Source organism: Excalfactoria chinensis, chromosome 4 (genome assembly GCF_039878825.1).
Source record: "Excalfactoria chinensis isolate bCotChi1 chromosome 4, bCotChi1.hap2, whole genome shotgun sequence".
NCBI classification, from domain to species: domain Eukaryota; kingdom Metazoa; phylum Chordata; class Aves; order Galliformes; family Phasianidae; genus Excalfactoria; species Excalfactoria chinensis.
In genome coordinates this window covers 40,042,969-40,055,245 of record NC_092828.1, presented here as the reverse complement: position 1 = coordinate 40,055,245, position 12,277 = coordinate 40,042,969, and the positions used below count along the sequence as shown (strand labels likewise).

Here is a 12,277-nt window from a genome sequence, read left to right as displayed (position 1 = left end):
CCTTGAAAGGTGACAGCTAACCAGGCTTTGAAGACGTCTTTTGTGCCTGTCGGAGTCCCTGGTTCCAATAGGGTGGACCTGTGCACAGAGTCTGGCCAACATCTGCACCCACCAGCCTGATGCCTCACTTCTGCAATGCTTAAGTTTCCCTGGGAGTTACCGAGTGTGCTTTGAAATGGGGCTAATGGCAAAGGGATGTACGGACGCTGCCGAGGTACCGAAGGTGTCCGTACCCGGACCGGAGCAGCCTGACGGCCGGCACCGTTCCACGCCCATCCCTTCCGGCCCCGCCCGCGCAGGCGCACACGGCCCTCCCCGGCCGTCACCAACGGCCCGACGGGAGGAGGCGCTGAGCTCCGCCCGGCCCCGAGGCTGGCCCTTCGCTCTCCCCGCCTCCCGCGGGCCGCCGTTCGCGCCGCGGCCATGGAGGAGCAGAAGGAGAACCGCCCGCAGGCCGCCCGCCCGCCGGTGAGTGCCGGGCATGCGCCGAGCGGCGCCCGCCCCGGGCCTGCCCCGGCCTGGGCCGCCGGAGCCCTTACCCGCTGCGCGGGCCCGTCCGGCTGCGAAGCGACCGGACGCTCCCGACCTCCGGAGCGTCCCCAGCGCCGGGCCGGGGTGGGCGGGGGAGGCCCCGGGCCTTCGCGGGATCTCGTGATGCTCTCCTCGCGTTGCGCATCCGGCTGCGCGGGGAAAGCAGTTAGTATGGACAGGGCTTAATGAAGATGATGAGAGGGCTCCCCCGCTTCCATCCAGGTTTTGGTAGCTCATAGCCGAGAAACGAGTTTTTCTCTTAAACTCGGGCTGCCTGTTTGGTTTCGTCCCTTAGATTTGACGTAACTTCGGGCACGTACTCCCGTCCCTTTCGGATTCTGCTCCTTGTTTTTCATTGAAAGCGTGCAGGCCGGTGCTGCTTTAAGCAGGCTTGGATGCTGAGTTTACTTCCCGTCCCTAAGGGAACTCACACAGTCTGACCACAAGTACAACGGTGTGAGGTTTTAATGTGTTTGGGCACCAAAACTGTGCATAAATGTTAGCAATCTTGCTAACGTCTTGACCTTCAAGCTTTTCTTCCTTGCAGGGTAAGCTGCAGTGCAGGGTCAGCGATCAAGAAACCAATGGGAAAAACACAGCTTCCAATCCAAATGACTTCAGCGATCCCGTTTACAAAGAAATTGCTATGACCAACGGCTACATCAACAGAATGACCAGAGATGAGCTTAGAAATAAACTCGCGGAGTTCAAGCTCGACACCAGGTTTGGCTGAGCTGTGGACCTTCACAATTGTCTTTGAGCATGGTTGTCATGGTTCTGTAGGTTAACCCGTGACAATGGTAGAGCCAGAAGGGATGGTTGTTTTAAGGCTTAAACACGCAGCACAGAGTGAAAAGGAGGCGTGCCATCTCACGCTGTTTGCTTTATGTGCAGTCTTGTTGGAGTTTTTGTTGTAGCTTCAGAAATGTGAGCTGGCTCAATGGGTGCTGCAAACAAATGAAAGTTACCCCCAGCTGATGCAAATGCAACCTGTTTAACCGCGATTTTTACAGCTATCCAGCAGCTGTTCTGCCTTAAATTTAAGCAGAAATCAAACAGCAAATGATGTATTTGTGACTTCCTCCGAGGTTATTAATCTTCTGTTTTATTCAGCTTTTAGTGGACTTAATGTGGATTTGTCATATTCAACTAATTAAGTTGATCAGAATAAGTCTTGCATGTAAGCAAAGGCACGTCATCTGTGATGCAGGAAATCGAGCTGATAGCCACATGCCGTCCTTTCCTCTGAGACTGTTTCAATGACAGAATATCTCCTCTTTCAACTTCCTTTATAAGTTGGCTAGGGAAGAAAAGCATTCTTCCCCTCTGTCACATCTCTTACTATCATTGAAATAAACCAGAAGAACAGACCAATGTTTGTAGGAGAGGCCGATGTTCTCAAAATCAGGCTTAATAGTCCAGTTCCATTTTTTCTTTGTAAATCAATGGGCTGCTTTTCTGACAGTATCACTTGCTACAAGTAGCTGTTTCATTTAATTTCATTTGCAATATGTGGCTTCAGAAATAACTTCCAGAAATAATTTGCTCTTGTCTGTTCAGCTCTGGTTCCACATGTAGCAATTCTGGCACCTGTACTCGGGTATTACAGAACCGGTGTTAAGAAGAAGCAGTCACTGCATTCAGTTGTCAGAGTGAATGTTAGTCACAAACCTGAAACCAGAAGGTTTTTTTGACGACTGAAGTGACTTGTAGGGTATTTCAATCAAGTTGATCCAATTTTAATATTTAAAGTGACGCATATTTATAACGTGGGCATTCCAGCTGGATTCTGAATCAGCTGTGCCACTGGTACTGCAATACCTGAAATGCAAGGCCCTTCAGGCAGGGGACGTGGGAAGAAGTAATGAAGCTTCCTGGGCCAGATGTTACTAATGAGCAATTTATTAAGACTTGGGCTGCACAATAGCAGAGACTGCTGAGGTTTGCTGAAGTGGAGGTGGCTCTGCAAAGATACTGGGTGTCTGCACTGTGCTTCTGAGCCTCTCTCAGAATACTGATAGTATCTAGGCACATCGGTTGTCTGGGATATTGCAGCCTTTACATTATCACAGAGAATTGAGTGTTAACGCTATGATATTGAATTCAGTCTTCGTAAGTGCTAATGCTCAGAATAGGGTTATAAATGATAAGCATTTGAATGCTGAGTGTAGCTGTGGTTGTACAAGAGTGCTGTAATTGATTAAATGAGAGTGTAACCCTAGTTACTTTCCTTATCTCTTTAGAGGAGTGAAGGATGTGCTGAAGAAGAGACTGAAGAACTATTATAAGAAACAGAAGCTGATGCAGAAGGAACCTATTAATGGAGACGGCTACTATGACTACATCTGTGTTGTTGATTTTGAAGCAACATGTGAAGAAGGAAACCCACCTGAATTTATACATGAAATAATTGAGTTTCCTGTTGTCTTATTAAACACGCGTACCTTGGAAATAGTAAGTGAGCTAATAATGAGTCAGTATGTTGTTTTTTGTTATAACTTCTTTGCTTCAGAAAGTCTAGATTATTTCCTAGATAGGCATTGAACTTCATTAAAAAATACAGTGTGGTTCTAGAAGGAGGGGGGTTCAGAGAAGCTCTGCTTCTCAGTGGATGAGGCCATCTCTCCAGTGTACCTTACAGACTGACAGCTGTCTAACCTGGTTTTAAAACTATTTCATAGAGGTTTTGCTGTCCTAAGTGCTGTGTTCCTGCACATCTTGCATGTAGGAGAAACTTACCTGCTATCTAACTGAAATCATGAGACACTGAAATTGCAGATCCCTCTGACTGATGGTATAATTAAGTACCTGGAAGTTTTAACTGGGGAATTTCCAGCAATCTGTGATTCTACATGAAACTGTAGCCACTAATAATTTTTTGAGCTGTGGGCAAGCAGAAGAAGTTGCCTTGCAGTCTCCATAGCACGCTGCTTCTGACTGATTCTCTCACCGCAGGAGGATACGTTCCAGCAATACGTGAAGCCAGAGATCAATCCCAAGCTTTCTGAATTTTGTGTTGGTCTGACAGGGATCACTCAGGTAATTTGTGCTCATTTTTCTTTGGGGAAAAGCTGAGGAAAATGAGATGTGCTGTTGATGTTTTCCAGCTTGCTTTGCAAGTCTTCTGGAAGAATTTTTTTGTAGCCCTTGTTTTACTTTCATCTGCTTCCCCAGAACTGATAGTGAATTTACTAAGTTGGTCATCCAAGCATATTTAGGAGCTGTCGGGAAAAATATTCCTTTCCTAATGACATGTAGAAATGTTGGCATTAGTGTAGGAACGCATCTTTTGAATCACAGTGGTTCCTTTTCTGAGACCTTGCAAGAGTTCAAGGAGTCCTAAGATAGCAGTAACTTACAATCAAGTAACATGAGCAGGAGCCTGAGATACAAGCTCAAAGACTTTAATCCGAGTTCACTGGGTGACCAACGTGGTTACTTTTATAGATACCGTTTGGGGTGTGGCTTTTTAGTGGTGGTTTTGTGATGCTTTTTTTTGAGTTTAGAATAATCTGTCCACTTTCCTGCTTATTTTTATGTGTAGTCTGTTTCTAGTTATTGTGTAAAGAAGCGTTTCCTAATATCCAACCTAAACTTGCCCTGGCGCAACTTGAGGCCATTTCCCCTTGTCCTGTCACTTGTCACCAGTTTTGCCCCACTCTCACTGCAAGCACCTTTCAGGTACTGGAAGAGGGCAGTAAGATCTCCCCTCAGCCTCCTTTTCCCCAGACTAAACAGCCCTAGCTCATTCAGTCTCTCCTCATAGGGCTGATTTTCCAAGCCCTTCACAAGCCTCGTTGCCCTTCTCTGGACCTGCTCCAGTACCTCCATGTCCTTTTTGTACTGAGGTGCCCAAAACTGAACACAGTACTCGAGGTGAGGCCTCACCAATGCCAAGTACAGGGGCAGGATGACTTCCCTAGTTCTGCTCACCACACCATCCCTGATACAAGCTAGGATGCCACTGGCCTTCTTGGCCACCTGGACACACTGCTGGCTCATATTCAGCTGACTGTCCATCAGCACACCAAGGTCCCTTTCCATCAGGCAGCTTTCCAGCCACATGTCCCCAAGCCTGTAGGGTTGCCTGGGGCTGTTGTGACCAAAATGCAGGACCTGACACTTGGTCCTATTGAAACTCATGCCATTAACCTTGGCCTGTTGATCCAGTCTATCCAGGTCCCTCTGTATTATCCTTCTTCCCACTGGTAGATCAACACTCCCTCCCAGTGGTTCTTATCCTTCACACTGTGTTTTCCTGAAAATAAGTGTTCCTCACTTTTCCTTTTCTTGTTCTCATAGGACATTGTTGATAAAGCTGATACATTCCCTCAAGTTCTGCAGAATGTTGTAGACTGGATGAGACAGCGAGAACTGGGAACAAAGTATAGCTATTGCATGTTGACGGATGGGTACGTCCTTATGTAACTTCCAGCATGCTCTAAAGCTTCAAAATAATGTTCGATCTTTGTAACAAAATTGTTGAAGATGGACCACCACACTGTTATTTTGCCTTTATTCCAGTTTTAAATTGGTCAGGAAAGCTGAACAGTTTGAAATGATGCTTCAAGTCCATTAGGTGGCACTGTTTCCTTTCCAAGTTTTTGCATGCAACTAGATCGTGTTCAGTAGACTCCTTGTCCTTTAGACTTGTAATTCTCTGTTTCCATCTGCCTTTCATTCTGCACTTAGTTCTAACTAGGTGCCATGCTCTCCTGAACGAGGTGATGTGATTGGGTTGCACCCTGTGTGCGTTAGCACGTGACTGGGTTAGTAAAACACAATGCTGTGCTGAACTACAGATGGATAAACCCTGGAAGAAGACCAGTTTATTAAAAAAAGAGCACAGGGAGGAGTTTTACTATAGTTCCCTAAGGCTATTCTCAGGTAAAACACAGATTAATGCTCCAGCCCATGGCATGAGAGTTTGAAAAGTATCATAGAATGGCTTGGTTTAAAAAGGACTTTTAAGATCATCCAGTTTCAACCTCCCGTTGTGTGCAGGGTCGCCAACCACCACACCAGGCTGTCTGGAGCCACATCAGCCTGGCCTTGAGTGCCTCCAGGGATGGGGCATCCACAGCCTGTTCCAGTGCATAGTATCACAGTAGTATCACAGCAGGTGAATTAATGCATAACAAAACCCCTAGTTAATCCAGTTTACCAGTGGGAAAATGCCTTTGGCTGCTGGCCTGTTTTTTTCCTTAGAATTCTTTAGGGTTTGGGCAATGTCTATAAATCACACACCTCTTCTGGTGAAGAGCCTTTACTGCTGAAATGTGGTTGTGCCCAGCATGAGCAGTGAGGCTGTCTGGAAGCTGTCACATGAGACTTGATTTTTACAGTGGAGTTCTGTGCACTCCTTAAAACTAAGGGGTGAATTAAAGATTGAATTGCATTAGTATGACCTGGATAATTGACAGATGATTCTATTTGACTGACTTTTCCCTGTGACTGGGTTTGTATCTTTGAAAGCAATAAAAGATCTTTAAAAAGACAGTACTAAGACAAAGCCGGTATAAAACTAGTTGTACTAGTGAGCTTAAAATATGTCTGGAATTCTCCAGGGAAATCCCTGCAGTGATGCTCCTCAAGGAAAATAGGTGCAGTGAGATCATATAGACAGCTGCAGGAGGGAGCAAAATGGCTCTACTTTAGCTTGAAGCTTTCAAACCTGTTGGAGTGGATCCCTTCATGAAGGATGGAAGTGCGTGGTGTCTGGCTCTCCTAAAACTAGGCTCAGTCTTGTTTCAGTAACATTAGTTAAGGAGAGAGATATATGCATACCGAGTGATCGGGGATGTTTAAGGTGTCATTTTCTCTGCAAGGGCTGTATATGCCTCTGGTGTATGAGACTTGGGCTGTGTTAGGGTTGATGTGTAGGCTGGGAAGTTGGCAGGCTACTTTTTCATTTCAACTATACTGGATCTGAAATCATCATAGTAAAAATGTTTCTTCTATTTATTTTCCCTGTCATTAACAATGTAGTACTAAAAAACTCTGTGTCCCTAGGCAGCTTTTCCTAATCTGAGCTGATTTGCTCCTACTGACACCAAAGAAAGACATCTTCTTGTGCTTCAGCTGCGCAGCAGTTAAAATTGAGAGCATATGAATTCATCATTATTAATGTTCTTTCTTTTCTCTATAACATGTGAAGGTCATGGGATATGAGTAAATTCTTGAACATCCAGTGCCGTGTCAGCCGTATCAAACACCCTTCGTTTGCCAAAAAGTGGATCAATATTCGCAAATCATACGGCAACTTCTATAAGGTATGGATCGGTTCTTGTTTCTCTCGCAGGAAGATACAGTTTGTCTCACTTGTCTCCTTGTACCTGTGATCGTTACCTGCATCATATGAAATTACTGTCTAAAAGTATCATGTTGGTGCTCTTAGAACAAATCTTAGCTTAGCTGAAATAATCTGTATTGATTTTGCAGTTATTGCTTCCTGTACTCAAGTAACACATCACTGCACTCAGTTATCTCCACAGTGATGGGAACAGGAAAAGATGAGGACATATCTAGTTGCATCAAATTCTCAAGAGAGAAGTAATACCTTCTTCAGCTCTGGGCCTTATCGCTGCTTTCTTGCACTGTCAAGTAGCTGTAAAATAAGTAATTGCAGATTCTAGTGAATTGCTAGTTAGTGTAGCTAAACCATTGGTTTGAATATGATTTGGACCTGGCTGACAATTGTGGTATAAAATGTAAACTTGAAAAAAAAAGAAAAAAGAAGAGAAATTGACATTTAATAATATCTTTACTTTGTGCTGGGTAAATATGACATGGTTATTCAGTTCTCTATTACTACACCAAAGACTCTGTGCAGTACCCCACCATTTACAGGTGTGTCTCCCCTGTCCAGTTTGTGGGTGTTACGACAGCAGTTGTGTGTTGCTGGGTTTTGTTAACTGTGTTGTCTCTGTTCTGCCTAGCTGTTAAATGTAGTAGTAATATTGTGCAAGATCTGGAAACTATTAGTGTCCCATGCTCATGTAGTCATAATCCTAGGTTGGAAGGGACCTGTAAGGATTATTGAGCCCAACTCCTGACTCCACACATCAGCCCTCTCCTGCACTCCAGATGCCACCACCAAGAGAGCAAACTGAAGTTTTGATATCTCTTTTCTTTGACCTTTCTGGAGGACAAATGCATATTTAATAGCTAATGAGGAGCTGGGCATTTCCTGGTGTAGCACTTTGCATGGCTAAGTCAGCTAAGCCTCCTTGTCTATGCAGACATGGGCAGCTGTCGGCATTGCCAATGTTTCCTGTGGCATTCGGAGACATTCATCAACTTGATGCCAGCAAAAATCAGGATCCTGATACTTCTTAAACCCTTAGCACTGAAAAGAAAAAGAAGAAAGAAAGAAAGAAAGCCTGATTCCCCCTGCTGTGCCACTTTGGTCATTCGTTTTTTATAGGGGATATTAAGCATAGCTGGACCATGACCAGTGCTGGCATCTCCTGAGCTGAGGATGGTGAGAGGCTCTTGAATGGTCCTGAGTCTAGACAAGCTCGAAAAAATGAATGCCTGCCTCAGTGAGTTGCTTTGAAGTTAAAACATTAATGATCCAACAACGGGCAACACGAAAGCAGCATGTAGTACTTTAAATCTGCGTCTTTTTATCTTGCAGTGCGTTACAGAACCTAATTCTTAAATATGGTTCACTTTTTCCGTCAGGTTCCCAGAAACCAGACCAAGCTGATGATCATGCTTGAAAAGCTGGGGATGAGCTATGATGGGAGACCTCACAGTGGACTCGATGACTCTAAAAACATTGCAAGGATCGCTATAAGGATGCTGCAGGATGGCTGCCAGCTGCGGGTGAATGAGAAAATGCACGCAGGACAGCTTATGACAGTCTCCTCTGCTGCTCCCTTAGAGGGAGCCCCAGCTCCACAGATGCCCCGCTACAGAAACTAACAGCTCAGGGTTCAGCTCTAGGAACCCCTTGCTGATACCCGCTACGAACTGTGAACAGCTTATCAAATGGCCACCTCTGCAAACCTGTCTGCAGTGCAGAATCTGAAAGCACCTTAACCAACAGTCTCTGCTGAGATATAGAGGAGCGTGGAAGGTTTTTGCTCTTTAAACCTCATTTTACATCTTTCTTTTGAACATGTCCCGATGGTCTTGTTTGCACCTTTCCTAGCAGTAAGATTGATATATGGAATCCAGGCAAAGTGGTAATTTTTAAGGACAAGTAATTTAAACGTATGCACAGGTTGGCTGGGTCTGGGTGCTACTGTCCTCACCAGCCTGTGGGTGGTATTTATTCATTATACCATACTATAGTGATATCTAGCACCTGATTATTCATTGCATACAAACTTAGACGTTGTTGGAAGAACTGAAACGCAGATTGTCTGGGCTGGCCTCTCCTGGTAAGGCATTCTCATTGGGGTTCCTGCTGACAAATGTATTTCTTTTTTTAACAAGTCTGAGAGAAATAGAAACATGTTCATCAGTCCAAGAGCAGTAAATTAATACTGCACCTGTTATTTTTATTTCATATTTAAGGGACCTGCTTTTCTGCATCCCCATCAAATTGAAAGAGCTGTCTCGTTCATACAGTTTGGTAGTAAGTTTTTAAACTTGTATTTAGAAAGAGGGGATGCTTTGGGACTGAACTTTGAGAATCATATCTCCTGTGCCTGCTACGCTCAAGTGGGACGGCCTATTTCAACATCTGTCGGCTATTTTGATTTAAAAGTGAAATAAAATGCTCAAAACAGATTGAAAATTCTATGTCGTGTTGTTAAGAAATAGAAGCTTGTTTTGTTTTAGATACTTCAGAAACTTGCTCGACTATTTTTGGTACCTTCTCCTACCTCTGTTACAATGAAACCATGCCTCTATCTGAACAATGAATGTTGTCATTACCAGTGAAGGCCACATCTAACAACAACTTCTGCTTTCCAAAGCGTTCATTTACTTTGTCTCTTACTAAGTGGTGTATTTTGATTGCTCTTAATAATAAAAAGAAAAAAGTGAGTTTAGTATCCCTGTATTATGAGTCCGTTTGTTATTTCTACCCATTGACATGCGGGAAACAAGACTGATAATTCAGAAGGAACTTAGTTTATTAAGAGCATTCACTAGGAGGCTAACCAAGCTCCTCTTAGCACCTCTTTCTCTTCTGAATTGGTTCAGCAGCACCTGCAATCTTTTATTTTAAATTCTGACAAGAAAGAGAAATGCTGATCAAGTCTCCGTTGCTTCATTTGTAGGAAGAAAGCAGTTTTCTTTCCAGCCACAGACACAGGCACCGCGTGGGACAGCTGCTTTAGGATGATGTTTGTTTTATTCTGACAGTAAATATTTGTTCTACTCGGAGCCTGTTATCAATATGTACATTCTTTTCCCCCTTTCAGCAGTACTATAAATGTATCTTCATAAAGGTAGAGCTGTGATACGCTTAGTCTCACGGTACCGCTTCCTTGTCATCCTGTGTTTTGTCCAAATTGTTAATTTTCTGTTTGCTTTTCAGCATACAGCTGGTTCTTCATGTGATTCCAGAAGACAGAACGCTATGGTAACTTCTTTTGTCTCTGAATTGCCATGGTGAAGGTTTTGATGATAAAACGGAGTCCAGCTCAGCACATTTCCCTTCAGGATACTGACGGTGTCATAGACTTTGTCACTGATCTTATTTACAGGTCTGTAACCAGGCTCATGGCCCAAAGAAAAGGTGATTTTTACAGATTATGGTATAGGTTTCAAAAGTGAAGAACTGTTGTCGTTTCACATCATTCAGGTACGGAGTCGTTTATTATATAAAAGAACTTCAGAATGATATGTTTGAGATAAGGCTTAAATATTCATGGTGGCTGTCTGTTTGCTGCTGGAGTAGCTTTTTATTCAGGAGGTTGCAGGAATCAGAGTCGTTCCAGACACTTTATTGAACTAATATCAGACTTTAACTGTAATTATTTCCCCAGAATCATAGAATGCTTGTTTCCGTTACTTGAAATGGAAACTGTTATTTTAATGAGTTGCTATCTTTTAAAACCAAAATGTAGCGATCCATTCTGTAAAGTGTGATTTCCTCAGAGTGGGGGCCTGTGTCTCAGTACAGCCCCCATCAGGCTTCTCTGCTGTAATTCTGCACTGCTTGGTGCAGAAGGATGCATTTTCCTGGATGTTTCCATGCTGATGGTGAAGGACAACACTCTCAGACATAGGGTGTGATTTTTGGGTGGTGCTGTGTGGAGACGGGTTGGACTCGATGGTCCTTGTGGCCCCTTCCAACACGGGATATTCTGTGATCTTATGGCTTGAGTAAATTATAACAAACATAACAACAGAGAGAGGTACTGTGGTTTTTAATGCTGATGCTTGTGTTGCAGACAAACACTTCAAGTTTTTAGGTTTTATTTGTTTGTCCAGAGGAGAACCATGCTGGGTATATCTTTGCTGTAGCAAATGCTTCTGTTAGAGGAGTCCTCCAATGTTGGCAAAATTCATTGATGACAATGTAAGAAACAAACTCAGTTTTATGCAGAGGGGGGAGAAAATGGTGCAGGTGTTATCCTGCTGATAGTAGCGTGAGGCCTCGTTTTTTCTTTGTTTGTTTGTAAGTTCCTTCATTTCACATTTCAGGAGCTGCTCTTGAGCAACAACTCTGCTGCTACTACAGAGCAGCAAACATCCCTAAACACAGCAGCAGCCACAGACATTTCAACATGGGCACGCTTTCAAGTGGATTTCTTAATACACGTTTATATGAATGTGAGCAGGATGTCCAGTGTTGTTGGGCTGTGTTAGAGAGGGAAGAAGATTTCTCAGAAAGGTTAAAGAGTAATAACCTCTCTCTGTCCAATCAATGCAGTCTGGGTAAACATTGCTAGCTGCATGTAGAGGAAGAGGCCGCATGATTTGTAACCTCCTGTGAACCTTCCAACCAAGTGTGGCTGCAGGGACATGGCAGAGCCAGCCACTTGTCCACAGCACAGGAAGATGCCAGCTGTGTTTCCACATCTTGTTGCTAATGAACATAGCAGTGAGCAGGGGGCTGCTCCCAGCAGTGCAACCAGATAAAAGCTCCAGCTCAGCTTGAGCCGCTGCTCTTGCTCCCTCAGAGACCTCCTGGTGTTTTACTGCAGGCTTGTCCTTAAGCTCTTGTCTGCTGCGTTTCCCTGTGAAAGCATCAGCATGGATTGCTGAGCAGCAGCAGAACATCCCTTCCCAAACAGCTCTGGGCTCTGCTCTTTCACATCAGCCTTTCACAAATGTCCCAACTTCACTCAATCTGAAGCGTGAAGGAAAATAGCAGTGACTGCACATGGTACTTGTGAATCTTGTCATGCCTTTTGCAGGTGTATTGTGTGTTCTTGAAACTCTCTTAAGTTCTTTCTAATCATTTTTGTTGCAAACCGAAGTGAATGGTAGTAATGATTTTTGCACCTTTACAGCTCAGTGCTGAGCAGAGTGCCCTGCTTGGGCCCTGCTTGTTTTAATTGACTGCAATCAGTATGATTTGAAGGTCTCCCTGCTGTGGAATGTCCCTTTATTTTATAATAATTCATTATTTAAGGTGGTAAGAGAGCAGAGATCAGCACCTGCCACTCCTCATACATCTTTCCCTATAGACACTTCACCATCTTTGTAGCCCTTCATATTCATGCAGATGTGGAGTAAGATGGCAGAGAGCTAAAAAGAAGGGAGCGGTGATGCGTCCTAGCTGATCTGGGCAGGGTGAGCCTGGTGTGTGCCCATTCCTCTCTCTGGCACCTGAGCA

The 12,277-nt window shown here is 44.1% G+C and overlaps 1 protein-coding gene across 5 annotated transcripts; it reads left to right on the top strand.

Moving 5' to 3' along the window:
• Window positions 1–315: 315 nt before the first annotated feature.
• Window positions 316–10,827, top strand: ERI1 (exoribonuclease 1). Of its 5 annotated transcripts, none has more exons than XM_072334988.1 (7): window positions 316–468; window positions 1,079–1,254; window positions 2,775–2,985; window positions 3,487–3,570; window positions 4,834–4,943; window positions 6,689–6,803; window positions 8,218–10,827. In XM_072334988.1, the coding sequence occupies exons 1-7, from the start codon at window positions 424–426 to the stop codon at window positions 8,458–8,460; spliced, it is 984 nt and encodes a 327-aa protein (XP_072191089.1). In that variant the 5' UTR covers window positions 316–423; the 3' UTR covers window positions 8,461–10,827. The 5 variants fall into 5 exon arrangements, with proteins under 5 accessions (XP_072191089.1, XP_072191090.1, XP_072191093.1 ...); XM_072334989.1 differs by lacking the exon at window positions 316–468 and adding an exon at window positions 590–696 and having other exon boundaries at window positions 8,218–9,542; XM_072334992.1 differs by lacking the exon at window positions 316–468 and adding an exon at window positions 597–615 and having other exon boundaries at window positions 8,218–9,542.
• The last annotated feature ends 1,450 nt before the right edge of the window (window positions 10,828–12,277 follow it).